Here is a 21,247-nt window from a genome sequence, read left to right as displayed (position 1 = left end):
CTATTTTTTGCATACGTGTAATGTATGTATAGTGTAGGGACTTATGTACTTTAAAATGTTACTTAAAAGGCTTTAAAATAGAGAGTAAAAAAGAGAATGTGAGCAATTGGGTGAGTGAATTTTCACAGTCAATGACTCTAGAGAGCTTTTCATCCATTTAAGTGCGTGGGAATTTCATCATCAATTGAGAGCAAAAAAAAGGTAAATGCTAAGCTCACTCATCGTCCACTTGAAAGCTTTTTTTTCTTCTTGTTCTATTGAACCTGAATATTTTTTTTAAAGTGTTTATTTCGGTAGATTTTTGTGTTCTGTTTCTATCCAGTATGTGAACATTTATGCATATATCAGAAAGGATGAGGATTTTTTTTTTGTTTATGTCATGTATGTGGGAATGTTTTTAATTTCACTCGATGCTATGCTTTTGTGAACATAAAAGTTGAGGCAACGCGCCATAACAAATTAATTTAACAGCCTAACAATAAATAAAAGGAAAAGAAAATTGACGTCACATTTGTAAGCACAAAAGTTATAACTGAATTAAAATAAAATTGTCTGTGTACTTTTTTCACTTTCTATCACCTGCTTTAATTAGTAGGAGGAATCATCACAAGAATATTTGTGTAATACACGTTCATAACTTCACACTTTAGTTCCGTTAACAAAGAAAAAAAAATCCTTTATTAATAGAATAAACTTTCATTCTTCTTAGACAATATTATCCATTATTTTGATGAGGGTGGATTGAGGGGGTTGTTCATAAATGACGTCTATTAAAAAGTGGATTTGAGAATTTTGTGACTAGAAAGACGTGAACCACAGACTACACATACAAAGCTTAATGGCTTTTCTACCACGAATGGACGTTAAATCCTAACAGACAATGAGCATGCACACCTATATGAGCATGTCAATGACTATACTCAATCAATAGTATTTAGCGTACTCAATGTTGTTAGTATATGCATATTGTTTGCCTTGGATAACTAATAATATGACGTGAACCTCAATTTCACCATCAAATTGATCAGAATCAGCCATCACGGAGCCACTAGGTCTACTTTACGTCTTACCGACATTACGGCGACGTAATGTTGTCCTAGTTAACATGCTGTGCTGTTTCAGTTACTTAAGCCAACTTAATGTCTGATTCTAACGCATTTTTATCCATCCGGTAGGATTCTTATAAGAAATTAATACTTAAAACGGAAGTCACAGCAATCATAATTAGCAGTTTGTGATAGAAAGTCCAGCAATCTTATTCCTTAATTGACGTCATTTAAGAACTTGTCCAAACAGAGCTTTCGATTATTTCAGAAGCATCCACACACACACACACACTTTTCCTTCACTCATATTTTTCCATTGATTAATCCTCAAATACATATTTTTTTTTTGGCAAGACAAACAGGCATTAAATGGTCACTAGCATTAAGTAGTGCGTTAATCCAATATAATTTCATGTTATTATTTTTATTTTTTGTGTTTTACTACTTTATGGCTTTGTCAATTTCATATCACAGCACATTAATCCTCAAAGAATACATTAAAAAATTTCCATTTCTGTTGATGACATCCATGGATATATCACAAATCATCCATAAATCACACAACATTAACATTCCTGATGAAAAATTTCATGATCCTTTTATGACTATCCTCGTTGCTTTTTTTTTCCTTCACGTACGGATATTTTGGTTCTTTTAATTTTCTTCATTCCCGATATTTCACAAATAAACGCGCAAACCCAATTTGGCACTTGCAAGCGATACTTACGATTCCTGATGGTAATGAATGTGAGAAGAAACGGCCATTTCTATTATTCATACCACCAAACATATTCCAATTATATTTATTATGTTTTGCATTCATTTTATCGCACAAATCCAATCACAATTATTATATATTTTTTTGTTGTTGAGGAAAATTTTTTATTTTATGGAAAAAGAAAGGAAAAAAAATAAATTTTTAATTTTAAGACACTTTTCATAGATTTTAAGGATTGATTTGTATATCCACACAATAATTATCACTTAATAAATCACCTTGAGCCTCTAAAATTATTATATCCATTCATTTTATTATACATTTTCGCGAAAAATTTTACGTTTCAAGGAAAAAGATTAAATGAAAAACTCAAAACTTTTTTTGCATGCTGAACGCACTCCTGAATATGATTTTCTGAACGAATTCACTTAGTTATTATCACTTTATAACATCCTGTAACTTAGCTAGCTGTACACTTAATAAATTGCAAATTATTCTGTAAAAATAACTTTTAATTATCGTGTTTAGTTACCGAGAAAATGTTGAAATTCTGACGTTGCTCACTTTTACCGGGATTTTCAAATTTTTATCCCGGGACTTCGTAACGGTTTTTTCAGAAAGTTGGCAGCAACGACGTAGTGATTGAGGAAGTGGATCTGGTATATCTTGTACATAAGAACCTTCCACATCATACTGATTCTCATATCATTTAAGCAATTAATCAATTGACATTAATGGGTCCGGGTTTGATACAAGGAATTGTCAAGACGGACTTGAGATGGTGCTCTTTCATAGTTCCAGCTATACGACTTGATGTGTGTCTATACAACTTGAATCGTACATCATGCAACCATCAAATGTTTTACAACGTGTGCCACTCCTGCATTAACGAACATAGTACTGAAAATCAAAGCTTGACATTATACATTCATAAAAATCCACTACAATTTGAATTTAATGATCTATATTCATGAACGTTCTATAATTCACAAAATTGCAATATACATTTCAATTAGCTTCATATTTAGTGCTTGTCCCAATCAAAAGTTACGCCAGGTTGAGGTAATTTGGTTCTGTAAGAAAGATCCAGAGATTAGAATAAGGTCACTAATTTCATAAATTAAATCTAGAAATTGTGCAATTATATGTTGCAAGGTAGTCATTCAAACCGTCTTGCAGGACATTCAATAGTTAACATGACTTGAAACACCTTTTTGCAGGTTTCTGGATCATTTATCGCTCCTTACCTTTTAGCTCCATCGCCAATTGCTTTTGGTGTTAAATCGATTGGTGGCAAAACTATAAGATTCAAGACACTATTAGCTTAACATCCATCATCAAATATTAATTAATTTACCTTCTCGTCTAGCATCTCGGGACACATAGTAGTTTGCTGAAAATTTATGTGATACGCCTTCTGGAATTACAGGTGGTGGTTGGGTACGTGCTGCAATTGTGTCTTCAAATCTCAAAGCATTTGTGGGTTGACGCTGGAATTAAATTAACAAAGAATTTCCATGATTTTTCACAAAATGATTATGTAAAAATAGAAATCAGCAGTTATGATGAAAATTGATAATTACACCAAGTAAGAATGCTCTAACAGCCTGCAAAAATGGCGAGACATCACGATGATTGAGTTTTGGCGGCATTATTTACGTTAAAATTTGTGAATTAATGAATTTTTTCCGATTTTCCTCAAATCAAAACACACAACTGATTACTTTGATTTAAAAACTTCCACACTGGTTTTTTTATAAATATACTTTTGTGGTACGGAAGTTGATTGCTCAGTTTTTTCTGCGGGAAAATTTGAAATTTATTGTAAAATTTCTTAATTTAACTATTTTGGAATTAAGACTTGCTTTGACTATCTGTGCAGTAGTGGAAATATTAAATAAGTTAACCAGGAACACGTGACATGGATTTGGGATTCAAATAATAGCTAAATTGTGAGTTATAAGGAAAATTAAGATCCAGTTATAAATACATCAATCTTGCATGTAAAGTAAGACGCATTAACAGATAAGCAGTAAGTTTAATTAAAAATCATTATAAAACTGTTACTCTTCATCATAATTCCAAATCATTCACTTATAAAATACAAATTCAGTATAATTCCAGATCCAGCCAGTCAAATTGTCAAAATATCAACATAATTCACAAAAAGTATGTGCTATGACATCAAGAAGGAAAGACTTACTGTTGCTTTATACGAGAAGTGTTTTTGAGAAGAGAGAAAAGAAAAAAATTATCGAGTTCAGTACAAAAGTTGTCACCGAAGAGTATATTCACTGCTCATATTCTTTAATTTACTTACAAAAAACGGTGACTTAATCGTGTCGTGGCTGTAGAAAAAAGAAGAAATATTTTTGTTATTCAGCTGCTAAACAGCTGATTTAGTGAAAAAAAAGTTTAGAATTTTAATATTTGTGATTTTAAAAGAAATTTCAAAGAAAAATTATCTGTGAATGCAAAAACAGTTTAATTAAAGTATAATGGCTACCGACAATAAAGGATATAGCAGTGAAGAAAATGACAGAACAGCACCATATTCACAATATGATGGACATTTTGAGGATTATGAGGATGAAGAGCCAGAATTCTCAACATACTTTACAGACCAGAAAGTTGAAATTCCAACATTCCCTGATGATGACAAAGTAAAGTTTTGATTCTCGAAATTTTTATAAATACATTTGTATCCAATACGTCGATATACATACTTAATTGTGATGATGAAATTCTTATTTTTTTGTGAGAAAACGAGAGACATTTTGCCAAGGTTCACTACACTGCTCTTAGTTTTTCATGTATTGATGTCGTGTTATCAAACACCTTTCCATTGAGTCATCAAATTATCATTTATATGCACGATCTGTATTAAAATTGACCGTGACAATAACTATATTCGATGATGTCCGATTTAAATTTTTTGCATTCCTAAAAATAATACTAATTTGAGGAAAAATAAGTTATTATTTGCTGGCGGGAAGTTTGATGTAAACGATGACATGATAAGAATTTTTTTGTCTGATAATGACTACTTTGGCAATAAAATATTAATGACTATTCGAGAATGTGAGCAAAAAAATTGCAAATATTTAAATAAAACAGTTGAAAGTGACACTTAGTTTTAATGTAAATATCATCTTGCCGATATTTGCATAATAGACTACAGGGATGTAGTTAGGGATTCGTGGAGGGTGATGTGGGTTGAACTCAATATTTTAAGAGGCTCTCAAGCTTTTGTCTCGAAAATTCCTAGCAAATTGAAGAATTATTCCAAAAACCTCGTTACCCAATCCTTCCCGGCCTGAACTCGTTACAGTTAGGCTGTTCATAAGTGATGTCCAATATAAGGAGGTGGAGGGTTTCAAGCACATCCATGCATAATGTCAACTTAAAACTGATATGATTTAAAAGTATCCTTAATGGACGTTGCTTATGAACGACCCTAATACGATCATTCAGCGCTAGGGTTGGGTTAAGGTTCATCTTCCATCTCCTCCCCAAAAATACCTCCCTCCACCCCTGATGCACTGTTTATAAATCCAATGGAACAATTGAAAAATCACACAATTTTATTTGATATTTGTTTAGAATGTCACTTGATTATGTGAGACGTGATGACTCATTTCAAGACTTGCAGTAAACTTTAATACGATTTGCATTGTTTATTCAATATTTCCGCAAAAATTTTGCTAGCTTACATTGTTGACACCTTGTTTTCTAGTGTCTAGTCAGGCTTAGTTTGACCTTCTTTAAGTATTCAATTCGGCTTCTGATAAGATACTTTATCTGGCCATATAAATATTGTTGAATGGTTTCTAGATCATATAATTAATTTTGTTTACTTTTTCTTCTCTAAATAGCTCTCATTTAGCTTTAAAAAATTATGGGTAAGTGACTTGTCTTGACCAATTTTGCTAATTTCTTACATTTTTAATTAATATACAATTGCTAAAAACTCACGATTAATTTACATTAATATTTACAGGCATTCACAGGACCTGGATTTCTTATGAGGTAATTTAATTGCTTCTAATGAACAAGTCACATTTTTATCATAGAAGCTTGAGTCGTGTATGGGGTGCAATATTGATGACTTTTTCGCAAATTGTGTCTTCCTTGTCAAGGTTCCACGAGGATGATTTGCTATCTGTTATCAGTTGATGATTTGCAGATGTTATTGGATTCGATACAAATTTACACACAATTTGTCGACAAAAGAGAACAATTTTTGCGAACTAGGCATAATAAATTGCAAATTCTGTGGAGTTGTGTTGCCCTTGTAAGGCATGCAAGGATAGACTAGTAGACTAGCATCTGCATGACTTTTTAACGACACACGAATTGTAATCAGATTTTTTGAAGAGAAAATCAGTTCTTTTTGACGTATTTGTGTATATGCGGTCTGTGTAACTTGCAAGGTGTTCTGATTCCGCAGTATACTGTAGACTTAAAGGATGCAGTCTAGAATTCTATAATTAATGACAAGAAGCTGAGCCCTTCGAACATTGTTGTTATAAATCACATTCATGAGCAGCACGAATCTATCTAAATTCTATCACTTGAATGCAATGCTTGCAGACAATATGCGCATACAATTGACGAACTCTAGCAGAGCTCGACTTCGGGCTCTGGTCATTAGGGCACCGTTACGTTTCTGCGTTGAAGGACATGACCTGAGGGTGTCATTTCTGTCCATTTTTATGTCTACTTTTCTGCATATCTTTGCTAGAAAATTGGTTTGGACAATAGCATGCAAGTATCAGTATCCTGTTTGCAAGCATTACATACAAGTTCATAAAGTTACATGGAACTTGTATACAATACTTGCAAACAATATGCGCATACTTACATGCAATTGTCGAACCCTACTAAACAGTATACCTAATTGCCGTCAAAAATAATTAAATTTTCCCGATAAGATTAAATAAATTTAACTTTGTCTTATCAACTAAATCATCTCAAAATATACAGCCAATAAACTCATACACGATAATTGCTATCTAATCTGAAAAATCCCCAATTTAACCGGAAGTTTATAATATTTTTTTACTCTTCTTTCATGATCATGGAATGACATCAATCAACAACAAATGCGATCTGAATAAACAGTATAGGTATGAATAATGCTCAATAATTCAATTAACAGCTGATTAATTTCGTAAATTCTTAATATTTTAGCTTATCTCGATCCGGGAAATATTGAAAGTGATTTGCAATCTGGATTTGTTGCAAAATATAGACTACTATGGGTACTTATGTGGGCTACAATATTAGGTCTTCTAATGCAGCGACTGTCAATGAGAATTGGCGTTGTGACGGGCTTGCATCTAGCCGAAATGTGCTACAGACAATATAAAAGACTGCCTAGAATAATTTTATGGATAATGATTGAAATAGCTATTATTGGTTCTGATATGCAGGAAGTAATTGGAACGTAAGTTGATCTGTGAATGGAATGGAATTTATTTATACTGATTTTTAATTATCTTTTTTATTAATTTCAGCGCAATTGCAATTTATTTGTTATCAATGAAAGCGTAAGTGTCAGCAATAAGCAATTCATCATGCCTTTATCATCCCTTTATTATTATAATTTCAGAATTCCTATTTACATTGGTGTTATTATAACAGTTTTTGACACATTCACGTTCCTATTGATGGATAAATATGGCCTGAGAAAATTGGAATTCTTCTTTGGATTTCTCATCACTGTCATGGCAGTTACATTCGGCTATGAGTTCTTCATCGTTAAACCAGATGTAACAGAAATGGTTAAAGGAGCTTTAATTCCTTGGTGCGAGGGCTGTGATAGTCGAGCTTTACTTCAAGCTATTGGAATTGTCGGTGCAGTCATAATGCCACATAATTTATATCTCCATTCAGCCCTCGTTAAGTCTAGAAAAGTTGATCGACATCAACCATCAAAAGTCAAGGAAGCAAATTATTATTTCTTCATAGAAGCATCAATTGCACTTTTTGTATCATTTATAATCAACGTATTTGTTGTATCTGTATTTGCAAATGGATTATATGGAACGACAAATGAACAAATTGTCCATGAATGTGAAAATAAGACAATTTATGAGGAAGCAAAATCAATATTTGTTGGTGATGTTGTGGATGCTGATATTTATAAGGGTGGAATATTCCTCGGATGTTCATTTGGTGTCTTTGCAATGTATGTCTGGGCTATTGGAATTTTAGCTGCTGGACAGAGTTCAACAGTGAGTTATATGCTGTTTTTAAGTGACTTGAGATGAATTTAGGGTTCTGTCAAGAACCGTAGGCTTGCATTGTAGATGCTCATGCCTGCAGTTTTCGACTACACCTTATAGTTCGTCCATGGACGCAAACCTGCAATTTTGAAGGAACTATTAATTAATTGAATGATAATTTTTAGATGACAGGCACATATTCTGGTCAATTTGCTATGGAAGGCTTCCTTAATCTTAAATGGTCACGATGGCATAGAGTATTCGTCACTCGAATGATTGCTGTAGTTCCAACATTTGCTGTCGGTGAGTTAATTCAACTAATTAAAGATTTATTTGATTTGAAATTTTTAGAGTCCATAACGAAGGCACACAACAGGTTGAGAGATACAAATTTCAAAATTTTTATAGCAATTAAGCTACAGCACCGTAATTCTAATTACCAAATATTTGATCAATTGGCAGTAACAACAAATAATAATACTAACTATTCACATATGAATCATGCATGAAATAAAAATCCCATTTTTTCATATTTTTCCATCCAACAGCATTTTACAGTGAAATTGAACAAGTAACAAAAATGAATGATTATCTGAATGCCATAATGGCACTACAATTGCCTTTTGCAACAATACCAACAATTGCATTTTCATCATCAGTTGGTAAGTGACTTTCAAATTATTTTAATTAAATTTTTTTAATTCTGTATCATTTTCATCTCAACAGCAATCATGGGAGAGTTTGTGAATGGATTTTGGAATAAATTGATATCAATTTTGTTAAGCATCACAGTGATAGGAATAAATTTAGCATTTATTATTAGTCGAATTGATTTGGCTCATCTGAATGGCACGTGGATAGCATTTGTTGGTATGTATGATGTTGCTTTGTAGGCTTTCTCTAAATCGACAAATTCAAGACATTTGAAACGAAATTAAGATTTAAATATCAGAGCTCGAAATCGACTCGAATTTCATTAGTAGTTAAGTTCTGAATAGGCAATTGCATTCAAGTGTGCGCATTGAAGTGCGCATAATGTACATGAAAATTAAAAACTTGTATGTAATACTTGCATACATACATTAAATTGACGAATCCTAGTTCTGAGTCGAGTGTAGATTCCCATACAAAATATGAGTCGGGAAAATTTAAGTACAAATCATTTAGATGCAAAATATTTGATAATTTAATTTACATCTCGAGAATTTGTTGGGAAATCAAGAAAGCAAAGTCTGATCTGCTGGAATTTCCAATTGAGGGTGTGATGGCTTTGTAATTTGAGCATTTTTGTAAACACTTAGTCATGTATTTTGCTTGGAAACTCCAAAATGAATTAATAGCTTTGAGACCATCCATTAAAAATGCCCAAAAATTGGCAAAGCTCGAAGTTAACTTGACTAGATTTCGACAATTGTATGCGCATATTGTTTGCAAGTATTGCATACAAGTTTTTGAATTTACATGCAACTGTCGAAATCGAGATCAATTCGACTCGACCTAACTTCGAGCTCTGTCTATGCAAATACGAATTTAAATAATTAATTAAAATCATATTTTCTTCTATTTTCAGTGATATTTTCAATATTCTACGTCCTGTTCTGTATATATTTGGTCATCCACATGATCTGCCTAATGAAAACCGATGGTGCATTATCGCAATCAAATTTTGCGAGAAAATATGTAATTAAGAGCACAAGTCATTTGGCAGATGCTGGTAATGATCAATCAGTAACAAGGTATGCAACAATGCCCATCCGATAAATAATTCTTATTCTATATAAACAATAATATAATATTAATAAGGGGATTCATTGTTACTAACAACTTTTTTTCTATTTTTCTTTCTTCTTCCTTTTTTTTGGCTAACACAAAAACATTTCTGACGCAAAATTTGTAACCTAAAACTTGTAAATTTATGATTATTGATCATCAGGCCACTGGTTTATTAGCAAACTTATCACAACTTTATGTGCCATTTACACACACACACAAACAAACATACGAATTTTTTTATATACTGTACAATATATTAAAAAATCTAAAATGCTCACAGCACTATGTATGTTACAATCATAATGCCATGATGGTGATTTTGTACCAAATAATACAGAGAATAATCAAATTAACAAAAGTTAATAACTTTTTACAGTGTTAATACCGTTCGCAAACGAATACATACAGACGATAAAGTTGTGCATTCAAAATTGTAAAATATTATGTCAAATGACGAAAAAAACAAATCTTAATTAACACTAGGGTTCGATAATTGGATGCAAGTGTCCGCATGTTGTGTGCAAGAATTGCATACAAGTTTCATGTAAATTCAATCACTTGTATGGAATACTTGCAAACAACAATTGGACACTTGCATGCAATTTTCGAACCTTAATTTAACACTAGGGTTCCACAATTGGATGCAAGTATGCGCATTATGTTTACAATAATTGCATGCAAGTGTCTGAAATTACTTCAAAAATTGCATTCAAGAGCTAGAATTTCATGTAAATTCAAGAACTTGTATGCAAAACTTGCTGGTAAATGTCATTCAATTGTCGAACCCCAATTTAACACCATTACACAATCCCTAATGTATCTCGAAAAAAACATCATTATTTATAGATAGATATTCTTTTCAGAAAAGAGAAAAAAAAATAAAGATTTTTTTAAATGAAAAACTGGTTATTTTTTAATTTCACCATAGTTGGCTTTTTGTTGCTGTTTTAGTTGAATTTTAGTCTGACGAGTTAAGGTCAGAATTCGATGTCAAATCGAATTTTATGTCAAGTTGAGACGATTCAAGATGAATATTCCATGCAATATATGAATTGATGTCGAGCTCTGGTTAAGAATCAAACCTTGTGTGCAGGTATTTTGATCAATTTAGTAAGTATCGGCATTAGAAATTATGTTATCATTTCATTCACAAATATATTGTGAAGAATTTAAAAAATTCTCATGACTTTGAATTGCCGTTCATATAACTTGGCTCATATTTAACATGGTAATTCGAAGTTTGCTGGTTCTATGTAATCCGATCGTACCCAAATATGAAGTTTTTTAGAAGTTTCACTTCCTTGTTTAGATTCAAGACGATATTTAATTTCTAGGCAATGCTAGATCAAAAGTGAATCAGGAACACTAAGGATAGAAGGAGAAAATAGAAGCGACAACCAAGTTAGCTGCGAAAGCAATTCAAATCTTTATTCTTGATCGATCAAATATTGGCATCATTGTAATTACGATTGAGTGTAAATGTAGTTAAGAACATCCACTCATACAGAAAGTGACATAACAAGACGATGACGTTGTAAATGTACCAGGCTCAGAAACTAGGCGGTATCGACGGTATTTATACGGAATATGGTATTCATAAGGAAGTTTTGATGACGTAAAATGACGTTCATACAGCGAAAAATTGACTGTATGTTAATGATAATACATAAATTTTCGATCATTCAGTCTCAGTTCTGTTTATGTCCATTATTATCATCATTATTATGTCTGTAGCATAGTTGAATTCTTAAAGAATTTGTGTTTTCCATACTTCTTGTTTGTTGATAACTTGTACTTCAAAAACATTGCAAAATCTCTTTTGTTTAAATTCTTATCGACACTACTTGATGAGTCAGCTTTAAATAGAGCATTTGATAACGACCTGAGAAATAAACAATGCTACTCTGCCTATCTAATCTAACACAATCTACCTAAAAACCTAAACTTTCACTTTCAAACCCATAACAATTGCTAATTATTGAAGTATTTCATCATCCTATAGTAACGGATATGCCATAAAAACATATGAAACAAGTAGCATTCCAACGAATTTCTTTTGCACTACCACCCTCTTAATAACAATAACAAAAGACCATCAGATGTGCATTCTATATGATGAAATCGTGTCTGATCATGTTTCAAACGTTCGATCCCTTATTGTCAACAAAGAGAGAAGAGAGCCAAATACAGGCATAGAATTGAAATCTATTACTTAACATCCCTCAAATGCGATGTGAAGTTTCATAATTCAGGATAAAGTTTCATAATATTATTGAAATACATAAGGCAGCATAAGATAAAATTTATGTTGGGAAAGTTCTAGAATAAAATTTATCGTTATGTTTTCAAACATTACTGTGACTGTATTGAGCATGTACTACACATGTATTGAGTTAAAATTGTACTAGAATAGTTTTGGCGCGCTTTAAAGTTTTAAACGAGTTAAAAATAGTCATATGCAGCTCTCAGAATCAATCTAAACGTTCAACAGTAAAGATCATTGTCTGGTAAGTGCTTGAACTCAATTGCAATTGCACTTAACTTGCTGAATTACTGAATAATTAGTCATAGCTGAGCAAACGTGGAATTTATTCACGTTTATAGAGGAATTTTTACAAAAACATTAATTTTTCTTTATTTACAGATTAATATTGACAATTATTACGAAATTCACTAACTTTAAAGACTAAAGAACTAAATAAAACATTAAAATGGCCAAGGTTGCTAATGTATTACAAGAAAAAGAAAATATTGCTGCTAATATGGAGAAGGTTTCTCTAAAAGTGAGTATTTGCGACTTAATTAAACTATTTTATTGATATCTGAAGGAACTTACTCCTTTATTTAATCACTATTAACCATTTAAACAAGATCCAGTAACTAATAATTCAATATTTCTCTCAATTTCTAACATCCAGAGCCCACACAAAGCAACAACAGAAAGCTCTTTACCAGCAAAACAGCCAAAGCTGAAGAGTTTTGACGACGACAATAATACAGTTGGTTCAATTGCACACAGGAAGCCCACTTATGCTTTCGATCCATCAAAGGAACCATTATTACAGCCTAATCCAAAACGATTTGTGATATTCCCAATTAAGTATCCAGATATATGGCAAATGTACAAAAAGGTAAGCAACTTTATAGATTCTAAAGCTATTCAGTCACTAATTAATGATTAATTCTCTCAATATAGGCTGAAGCCAGTTTCTGGACAGTTGAGGAAGTCGATTTATCAAAAGATATGGATGATTGGGCAAAGCTCAAGGATTCAGAGCGTCACTTTATCTCACACGTATTAGCATTCTTTGCTGCATCTGATGGCATCGTAAATGAAAATTTAATTGAACGTTTCAGTCAAGAAGTTCAAGTTACAGAAGCTAGATTCTTTTATGGATTTCAAATAGCTATGGAAAATGTACACTCGGAGATGTACTCAATATTAATTGAAACTTATATCCGAGATTCAAAGCAGCGTGATTTCTTATTTAATGCTATTGAGACTCTACCATGTGTAAAGAAGAAGGCTGACTGGGCTTTAAATTGGATATCAAGTAAGAATGCAAACTTTGGTGAACGAATTATTGCTTTTGCTGCTGTTGAAGGCATCTTCTTCAGTGGTAGTTTTGCAGCCATCTTTTGGATTAAGAAGAGAGGATTAATGCCTGGTTTGACATTTTCAAATGAGCTTATTTCAAGAGACGAAGGACTTCATCGTGACTTTGCATGCTTAATGTATAGACATCTTGTTCAGAAGCCACCAAAAGAACGAGTAGTGGAAATAATCACTGAGGCTGTAACAATTGAGAAGGAATTTTTGACTGATGCACTTCCAGTTAAGATGTTGGGCATGAATTGTGAATTAATGACACAATACATTGAATTTGTTGCTGATCATTTATTGGGCGAATTGGGACTAGAAAAGATCTATAACACAAAGAATCCATTCTCATTTATGGAATTCATATCACTTGAAGGCAAGACAAACTTCTTCGAACGTAAAGTTGGCGAATATCAAAAGAGTGGTGTGATGTCAAGTCGCAAGGATCAAGTTTTCACATTGGATGCTGATTTTTAGTAATTTTTTCATTCATTTTTGTAATGACAACTTCTATAAATTTAAGTATAGAGGCGCACGAGGAGAATATACACTTACTTAAAAAAAATATAGCTTTAAAGATTTGACTTTTTAGAGTAATTGATATTTTTGGAATGTCAACAATCATATATTGTATTAGAATATTAAGGATAAAGTATATAAGATAAGATTTAATAAAGGACCGTAAAGGGACGAGAATTGTTTTGTGTCTTTATTATTTCTAGTTATATGCTTGATGTGTATGGATGTATTCTTGGTAGATATATGCTCTATTTTGAGACATTATATAGGAATCCTGGTTCTACCCAGTGTTACTTGGCAGTCGTCTATTCGTGAGCAACTTGGCGTAGAACAGTAATTCGGGAATGTCAATTAGATGTCAAAACAGAGAATCTGTACAAGCTTTGTGATGTGGCCAGTAACAGAGTAAGATGGTAGGCCTTTTGTAATAACCTAGACTCCAAGTCGGAGCATGGTTCCAGTAAATAAGTAAGTAATTCTATTCGTAAAGATGCTGATCATCAGGACAAACTTAATGATGTTCCTGCTGTGGATATTAATCGAGTTAGATTCAAAAGTTTCTTAAATAGTGGACATCATTATCATCACATACAAAGCAGGTAGACTCGAAGATCCTTGCATGTTTCAACCCAAACAGGCAAAGATACCGCTTTTAGGTACCGCAGTGGTATTAGCAGGTACAGTAGTGTACCATGAAAGCTCTTTGCCATAAATCTTTGCCTGTTAGGACAATTGAACCTAAAATAGACACAAGTGCACATTGTCACTTGCTCAATTCGTATAGCATGTCCCAAAATGTTACTCTTGTCCGACAATAAATTCCACTAAACCTAAAAATAATTTTGTCTGATATTTCATACGATAATCACTTCCCATAAGCATCAACATTAACATTTTCTAGCAAGTCTATTATGCAAGTAGTCTATCCTAATTATGCAACCATTCACGTGTAGCTTGTTGTTGTTGTTGTTGCCTTCATAATGATTAACACTAATGACATTAACAGACTTTCTCACATCTACCATTCCTTCCAGTTGACCAACTTTTTACTACGGATGTCATCTGAAATTTACAAAAGGCTACTTAAAGGCATAAACGAAGTGTCGGCGATGAAAAGGATTTTCTCTTTTGGTTAACAATTTATATCGGACAAAGGTCGGTTTCGTTTTAAGGTCATTGATTTTTATGCTATTTACATCTTGGAATTTTTGAATGGATGCACATAAGTCGTCCGGGTAGCAATGGACTTCTGGGAAGTTCGTATTAATCGCCATGATTTGTCAATAAAATTCGACCAATTTTACGATAAATTGAGTCAAATTAGGCAGCAATTTGGACATTAGGCTGTGTGAATTAGTGGAAATAGCATGTGATTTGGCAAAATCATTGCTGATATTATGTTTATGCATGCATATTTATACGTAATTTCACATCATCCTTTAAATGATCATTTCATTCCTTAAAGTAAACATATCAACATGCTATGCTGAAAAATCATAAATGCAGAGCTGATTTTGACACATTCGGGAGAATTCAGATAAGCTTCCTTGGATTATTCTTCCTTCTACGAAACATCACGCTGTTTCATTAGTCTTTCGGAAGTAAATATTGAAGCTTTTAAGCTATTGGAAATCTTGGGAGATGCGTCACTGAGAAATTGGATAGTTGATGTAGGTAGGTTGTAGGTTTTAGAGAAATATTTCAAAATTTTTATGTCAACAAATCATTCTATCACATCCAATGTCTTTCAATGCTATCCAGACACTTGATAATCTCTGCAGGGAGGAAGCAAGAGGAAGCTCAAAACAAATCGAATCATGACGTTCATGTATGATATTAGAGAGGTTATCCGAGGAGCATGTTGCAGAAGGCTTCATTTTTGGCCATCAAACACGAGTGGAACGATGCGGCGAAGCTAAAGTAGACGGCAGGGCGTCGACGGGGCAACATCGCGTCGTGCTGCTGATACGGTGATGAAGCATACGTTGTGCTGCTCCTGAAAATGAACTAAAAGCAGACATCATGGTAGCTTCCATGTCTTGAGATAAGTACAGCAAGTGAGTGGCTTCCTGTCGACTGCACTGCAAGGCAGAGTTGGCAGGACTTTGGGATTCCGGATTCCAAAATGCCAAAAAGACCCCAACTACTATTGAGTTGCATCCAATGGAATCCGGACACTGTAATACTCTTTTACTCAGCATTAGAGTCCTCCTAACTCTGCTTCAAGGTAAGAATGTAGCTAGGAAAAGGGTGGATCATCCTAAAGATACAAACTTGCCTGGCTCTACAAATCTCTACATATCTAAAGACAGATCTAGCTTCCGACGAATGTTAAATGCAGCGATGGGCCCCATACGCCTTCGCTAAGTAAGTAAGTAAATCCCTAAAAGCTAGACATAACTTCCAAACAGCTCCTTCACCATTTCTCTGATTTAAGCCAATAATCTTCCACTATCCCTTCCTAACACCAGCTGTAAAATTTTTCTAAAAATAACTTCCAATAATCCCACATTCAATTTAGTTCCAACGATTGTCATCAGAAGCTGAAAGTCATCACGATCGAGAAATTTTTATGGTTTTCAACTTCTTAATCACAAAAGGATTTATGAAGGAAATAACGGCAGTCACGACTTATCAGCTTGTTATCTTAGAAAATATTAACACGATATGTCAAGTTCAGCAAGAGAATGTTGAACTAAAGCTTTAAATACATGTACTTTAATTCTAATCTATATAATTTACATTTAACTAAATTGTTTATTCATATCGTACGTGTTACTTGCCATTGCACATAAAGTGCAGAAATAAAGTGTAAAGGATTGAATTTTTTTTTTGTGAGAACACAAAATTGTCGTTGCATGTCAACATGAATACAAATTTTATTTTTTTATGAGGATAATATGTATGCATGGGGTTTAATGTTGGTATGTTGACAGTATGGATCTTTGCAGTTCATTTGAAATTTGAATTTCTTTTTTGGGATTGGTTAGGAGATTACTTACTTATCTGATCGGAAAGATCAAATCAGGGGAATTCAGATCGACTATTAGATGACTACTGTAGCTGGATGTTTCGTTGGCTAACTCTTGTCCAGGGCAAAACTGCAACTATTACCAGAATCTGTGAACTAGTTGCAGTGAGAAGTCAAGTACTTTGTGTATGCTCTGTCGATAGGGTGACGGCTGGATTTTTGCTGTAGTTCAATATAACGATATCAGCTGTGTAATTAGACATCTAACTGAGAGGGCATGGGTTCGAGTCAACTGGTAACTTTCTGGATGGAAAGAGATCTCGAGGTAGACCAAAGAGCTCATGGAATTGCTGTGTGAGCAACAGTGCAAAAGTGCTGGGATTTAAAAACTGGCAGAAGTTATCTAAAGACAGATCCAACTTTCGACGATCCGAATTCTAAATGCGGCAATGGACCCCCGTGCGACTTCGCAAAGGAATTAAGTAAATAAGGGTTCGAGTCCTACTCCGGCTATGTTATGAGAAAGTGTCCTTTATTCTCCAGAAGTAGATAGGTTCCAAACAGTGAGTTGACGACTGTTCATGAACCTTCTTATTCGGAAAAAATGAAACTATCCTAATTGTGCTGTTCGGGTATACATACATATGACTTCGAGCGGTGATTGACTTGGTTGCTCTTCGCTTGGTACTCTTCTTTTGGCTAAGGGTGTGAAACTGATATAATGGTTCCTGGGTCGTATTCATGAGTGTTCTTGACTACGCCCCTGAATATCTAAAATCCGGCACCATGCCGGCGTGAGACTGACTTGGTTCCAAATTTATTTTAGATCAGGCACCATACTTTACCTCTGATTTGATGTCGGATTTGATCTGATTCCAATTGATCTGATCAATCAAACGACTTCGACAAATGATATTTGTGTATGTGCCGTAGCTGCCAATCAAGATCTCCCCTGCCCATAAAAATGCGTCATTAACCCATTCACCATTAAAACACCTCTCAAACTCACATAATTGTGCATAAAATAAAATAAAAAATTACATCCTCTCACTCTCTATGTCTTCATTAAAATGTTGACTATAAAACTAACAAGATGTGGTGGTACAACGAGCTGAGCGACGAAAGTGACGATGAATATTTATTATGTGAACATTTAAGCGATGAGGATTATGAAAAATCATTTTATTGTGCTATAAAACCAGGTAAGGGATAGGAATTAAAATTTTGTATTAAGCTTTATGGCGATTATATCAACATTAAATTATTTTTTTTAATGATCACAGCACTTAATGTTGGGAAAATTTTTGGCTTATTTCCCATCAACATAAATACGAAGCAGCCTCTGGAAATATCATTTGAGTGGAAGAGTTACCGCACAGTTATAGCTGTAACATTTATATTATGGGCTGGAATGACCGCAATTTTCAATCTAAAGACTCAAACGGAAGCAGGACCTTTAACACCATCAAATGTCGTCGGAGTTATATTCTTTACAGTCTGTACTGTAATTTCAATTCTATTTTTCAAGAAAGCAAGGGAACTGAGAAGATTGCTGGCATTTTGGTGGAAAGTCGAGAGGATCTTCTTGTGTGAGAAGTATGACTTCCCTGAAAATCGATGGACATTGAAGAAACGACTAAAAGTGTGCCTTGTTGTATGCTTAATATGTGGACTTTTGGAACATTTGTTCTATTTATCAGCTGAATTTTACAAATTTGGCTTTGAAGTTCATTATTGCAATACGACAGGCGTTGACTATGTCGAAATGTTCATCAGTAAACAACTCGCATTCGTCCTGGACAACCTTCCGATTCCGTATAATCATTTACTTGGATTTCTTGCCGAATTTTTCAATATATCCATAACTTTTTGGTGGAACTATTTAGATCTATTTATCATGCTCATATCAATTGCGCTGTCCGAACTGTTCGAACGGATTGTCTACCGAATGGAATGTCTTAAAACAGTTCCATTAAATGAGTCAATTTGGGCGGAAATACGTGAACATCATGTCTATGTTTCAGATTTAGTCGTGGAAGTCAATAAAATGTTTGGAACTGCATTTATAATTGCATGCTGTAATGATGGATACTTCATTCTGATTCAAATGCTGAATATTACGACGTAAGTTGATGCTTGGAAGTTAAGGTTAAGTTGAAGCAGTGGTGGACAACCTTTTTTACTCGTCACACCTTGGTTTGCAGCCATGATTGAAGCTGATCTCGGCATATGGTTCATGGCATTCGTGAAAAGTCTTAGCGGTACACTAGCGTGCATGAGTACGCAGGTTGTCCACCACTGTTTTAAGATATCAGATACATTAGAAATTTGATATGAAAATCGAGTTCTAACCTCAACCTCAACCTTGCATTAATAATTAAAATATCGGCACTAAAATGTGATAATTATTTTCATTAATCACGCGAAACTCTAAAGTTTCAAATCGTTTCCAATGACAATTTAGAAGTTTCTAGAACTTCAATTGAATCAGCTGTAACTAAGGTTTCCAATATCGGGAATAAGTTGGAAGTGAGCCCGGGATTCAATTGATTTTAATTTCTGGATTCAGATTCTAGTCCTAGAATTGAAAACCTTAAATGTTTTGAATCTCGGGATTACAACTGAGCATAGGAAGGCGTCTTAGGCTTATAAGAACATAGTACTCAAGCAAACGTGTCTATCATGCTTTTTCGACTGCCTATGCTACACATCCAACTCAATCCCGAGATTGAAAACTCTAGCTGTAGCATTAATTGTCGAGTGACACAATGGAGGCAAAGGAATTCATATGAAGGACTAATGTATTCATAACTCGAAGTGACTTTCCCGATAGAGCAGTGGTGGACAACCTTTTTTGTGCTACGGCACTGTTTGTTAATAAGCAAAGATCAAAACCGCACACGACATGCAGTTCTTGATATTTCCAAAAAAACTCGGCCGCACACAAGTGTTCCGCGGCACATAGCTTGCCCACCACTGAAATAAACCCTTGTGCCACCCTAACTAACTTCTAATTCTCTAAAATCCTAATCAAAAAAAATTTTCCATTCCAGATCATTGCCATTCCTAATCAGCGCAATCTACTTCTGGTTCTCACTAATCTATTTGATGACACGAGCAACAATAATGATAACATTTGCATCAAAAGTCTATGAAAATGCTCGTGAGCCACTTAGCATCATCCGAGGCATACCAACAGACGTTTGGTGTTCAGAACTCCAAAGATTCTTTGATCAAATTAAATTGGAATCAAATTCAAATTCGCTAAGCGGTAAAAATTTCTTCTTTATAAATAAGCGACTGTTATTTTCAATTGCTGGTGCTTTAGTGACTTATGAGCTTGTAATGATACAATTTGATGTGAAGAAGATTAAATGGGAAGATATGGTTGATTGTAAGTCAACAACATGAACATCCTTTTCACGCCAGACTGATTAAAAATTGCTAAAATTGTGTTGATTAAATAATTAAACAAATTTTTAATAAAGTTTTCTTATCAATTCTGTTTAATCTTCAATTTGTGACTTGTTCTAGTTCCTTCTGTTAATTTAGAAATCCTCACACTTCCTCTCATCCTTAAATGGTCGTTAATTTTTTTAATGGTCTTCTTTTTCTACCTTTTTTTATCATTGCATCATCAATTTTCTTCGTGCTGCTTGAGTTGGTGAGTGGATTGTGTCCGAGCTGTATATGAGGTGGAAATTTTGGGTTTTTTAGGTTAAGGCAGTGGTGGGCAAACTGTATGCCGTGCGCACGGCCGTGTGCGATTTTATTTACTTACTGGAACCATGCTCCGACTTGTAAAATGAAATGTAGCGAATTCGGTTGTTCTTACCAAGTGGCTTCTCGTCATCGTGGTGCAACATTTCAATATGTACCGATCAAATTGGAGCCTAGGTTGCAACAAAAGGACTCTCAATCTGACTTTTGTTGTCAGAATCACTAAGCTTGTACAAATTCTCAATATCGACATTTAACAGCCATGCCTTGATTGCCGTCCTATGCCATGCTGGTTTTGGAGCACCAAGGCGATTTTTCCCTTGTGGATTCCAACTCAGGGCAGATTTAGTCGAGGTTGTGCCACAAAATTAAAAGGTTGCCCACTACTGGATTAAGGCATCAACAAGTTCTGAGCTGAATTCGTTAGAAAATTAAAGTTTTAATAGCTTGACTCCTAGGTTTAACCTCAATCCAGAATGTTACCCTAACATACAAGGATATGCTCAACGAGTATCTTACGGCATCTAATTAGCATCCTCAATGGTATTATAATGTGCGCATTCAGCATATGCTTGTCTGTTAGGGATAGTTAAGACATATATCGCGTCTAGAACAGACAGTACACCCACTAACCCACCATACCACACCCACATCACCGAATATACATCC

General features: G+C 34.0%; 6 protein-coding genes across 7 annotated transcripts in view; 4 read left to right on the top strand and 2 right to left on the bottom strand.

Annotated features, from left to right (window-relative positions):
• Nucleotides 1-2,208, bottom strand: part of LOC139094155 (protein sex-lethal-like) — a 38,125-nt gene extending 35,917 nt beyond the window's left edge. The window contains exons 1-2 of one of the 2 annotated variants that reach the window (XM_070645100.1): nucleotides 2,043-2,208; nucleotides 1,774-1,813 (exon numbers count right to left, since the gene is read on the bottom strand). In XM_070645100.1, the coding sequence (XP_070501201.1) occupies nucleotides 1,774-1,813; nucleotides 2,043-2,086 (84 nt within the window). In that variant the 5' untranslated portion in view covers nucleotides 2,087-2,208. The remainder of the gene's footprint in view (nucleotides 1-1,773; nucleotides 1,814-2,042) is intronic. The other variant, XM_070645101.1, reaches the window with a different exon arrangement.
• Nucleotides 2,209-2,711: 503 nt separating this feature from the next.
• Nucleotides 2,712-3,514, bottom strand: LOC139094156 (NADH dehydrogenase [ubiquinone] 1 alpha subcomplex subunit 7-like). The gene is made up of 4 exons (XM_070645103.1): nucleotides 3,348-3,514; nucleotides 3,122-3,254; nucleotides 3,012-3,063; nucleotides 2,712-2,837 (listed from the first exon to the last, which is right to left on the bottom strand). The coding sequence occupies exons 1-4, from the start codon at nucleotides 3,414-3,416 to the stop codon at nucleotides 2,789-2,791; spliced, it is 303 nt and encodes a 100-aa protein (XP_070501204.1). The 5' UTR covers nucleotides 3,417-3,514; the 3' UTR covers nucleotides 2,712-2,788.
• Nucleotides 3,515-3,874: 360 nt separating this feature from the next.
• On the top strand, nucleotides 3,875-5,861 carry LOC139094157 (natural resistance-associated macrophage protein 2-like). Its single transcript, XM_070645104.1, has 3 exons — nucleotides 3,875-4,427; nucleotides 5,640-5,666; nucleotides 5,765-5,861. The coding sequence occupies exons 1-3, from the start codon at nucleotides 4,263-4,265 to the stop codon at nucleotides 5,795-5,797; spliced, it is 225 nt and encodes a 74-aa protein (XP_070501205.1). The 5' UTR covers nucleotides 3,875-4,262; the 3' UTR covers nucleotides 5,798-5,861.
• Nucleotides 5,862-6,948: 1,087 nt separating this feature from the next.
• LOC139094154 (protein Malvolio-like) lies at nucleotides 6,949-10,669 on the top strand. Its single transcript, XM_070645099.1, has 8 exons — nucleotides 6,949-7,213; nucleotides 7,284-7,316; nucleotides 7,379-8,003; nucleotides 8,180-8,297; nucleotides 8,543-8,656; nucleotides 8,721-8,864; nucleotides 9,565-9,730; nucleotides 10,144-10,669. Exons 1-8 carry the CDS (start codon nucleotides 7,035-7,037, stop codon nucleotides 10,202-10,204), a joined length of 1,440 nt encoding a protein of 479 aa, XP_070501200.1. The 5' UTR covers nucleotides 6,949-7,034; the 3' UTR covers nucleotides 10,205-10,669.
• A 1,503-nt stretch (nucleotides 10,670-12,172) lies between these two features.
• On the top strand, nucleotides 12,173-14,064 carry RnrS (ribonucleoside-diphosphate reductase subunit M2). The gene is made up of 4 exons (XM_070645132.1): nucleotides 12,173-12,274; nucleotides 12,412-12,550; nucleotides 12,686-12,898; nucleotides 12,964-14,064. Exons 2-4 carry the CDS (start codon nucleotides 12,479-12,481, stop codon nucleotides 13,843-13,845), a joined length of 1,167 nt encoding a protein of 388 aa, XP_070501233.1. The 5' UTR covers nucleotides 12,173-12,274; nucleotides 12,412-12,478; the 3' UTR covers nucleotides 13,846-14,064.
• A 3,887-nt stretch (nucleotides 14,065-17,951) lies between these two features.
• LOC139094216 (gustatory receptor for sugar taste 64a-like) lies at nucleotides 17,952-20,269 on the top strand. Its single transcript, XM_070645192.1, has 3 exons — nucleotides 17,952-18,060; nucleotides 18,142-18,982; nucleotides 19,912-20,269. Exons 1-3 carry the CDS (start codon nucleotides 17,952-17,954, stop codon nucleotides 20,267-20,269), a joined length of 1,308 nt encoding a protein of 435 aa, XP_070501293.1.
• The last annotated feature ends 978 nt before the right edge of the window (nucleotides 20,270-21,247 follow it).

This window comes from Chironomus tepperi, unplaced genomic scaffold (assembly GCF_022539635.2).
Source record: "Chironomus tepperi strain 1889 unplaced genomic scaffold, CSIRO-AGI_Ctep_v1 contig_351, whole genome shotgun sequence".
In the NCBI taxonomy this organism is placed as follows: domain Eukaryota; kingdom Metazoa; phylum Arthropoda; class Insecta; order Diptera; family Chironomidae; genus Chironomus; species Chironomus tepperi.
Note: the sequence above shows the minus strand (reverse complement) of the source record. Positions and strands in the feature narration are given on the sequence as shown.

Bases quoted from the DNA above. Each gene is read 5' to 3' on its own strand.
- LOC139094156 (XM_070645103.1), bottom strand. From the start codon at position 3,416: ATGCCGCCAAAACTCAATCATCGTGATGTCTCGCCATTTTTGCAGGCT. The intron at 3,255-3,347 runs GTAATTATCAAT...ATTTAATTCCAG, and splicing joins TTAGAGCATTCTTACTTGGT to CGTCAACCCACAAATGCTTT. The intron at 2,838-3,011 runs GTAAGGAGCGAT...TCTTTCTTACAG, and splicing joins ATTGGCGATGGAGCTAAAAG to AACCAAATTACCTCAACCTG.
- LOC139094157 (XM_070645104.1), top strand. From the start codon at position 4,263: ATGGCTACCGACAATAAAGGATATAGCAGTGAAGAAAATGACAGAACA. The intron at 4,428-5,639 runs GTAAAGTTTTGA...TTCTCTAAATAG, and splicing joins CATTCCCTGATGATGACAAA to CTCTCATTTAGCTTTAAAAA. The intron at 5,667-5,764 runs GTAAGTGACTTG...TAATATTTACAG, and splicing joins TTAGCTTTAAAAAATTATGG to GCATTCACAGGACCTGGATT.
- LOC139094154 (XM_070645099.1), top strand. From the start codon at position 7,035: ATGTGGGCTACAATATTAGGTCTTCTAATGCAGCGACTGTCAATGAGA. The intron at 7,317-7,378 runs GTAAGTGTCAGC...TTATAATTTCAG, and splicing joins TATTTGTTATCAATGAAAGC to AATTCCTATTTACATTGGTG. The intron at 8,657-8,720 runs GTAAGTGACTTT...TCATCTCAACAG, and splicing joins TGCATTTTCATCATCAGTTG to CAATCATGGGAGAGTTTGTG.
- RnrS (XM_070645132.1), top strand. From the start codon at position 12,479: ATGGCCAAGGTTGCTAATGTATTACAAGAAAAAGAAAATATTGCTGCT. The intron at 12,551-12,685 runs GTGAGTATTTGC...TCTAACATCCAG, and splicing joins TGGAGAAGGTTTCTCTAAAA to AGCCCACACAAAGCAACAAC. The intron at 12,899-12,963 runs GTAAGCAACTTT...CTCTCAATATAG, and splicing joins TATGGCAAATGTACAAAAAG to GCTGAAGCCAGTTTCTGGAC.
- LOC139094216 (XM_070645192.1), top strand. From the start codon at position 17,952: ATGTGGTGGTACAACGAGCTGAGCGACGAAAGTGACGATGAATATTTA. The intron at 18,061-18,141 runs GTAAGGGATAGG...TAATGATCACAG, and splicing joins TTATTGTGCTATAAAACCAG to CACTTAATGTTGGGAAAATT. The intron at 18,983-19,911 runs GTAAGTTGATGC...TTTCCATTCCAG, and splicing joins CAAATGCTGAATATTACGAC to ATCATTGCCATTCCTAATCA.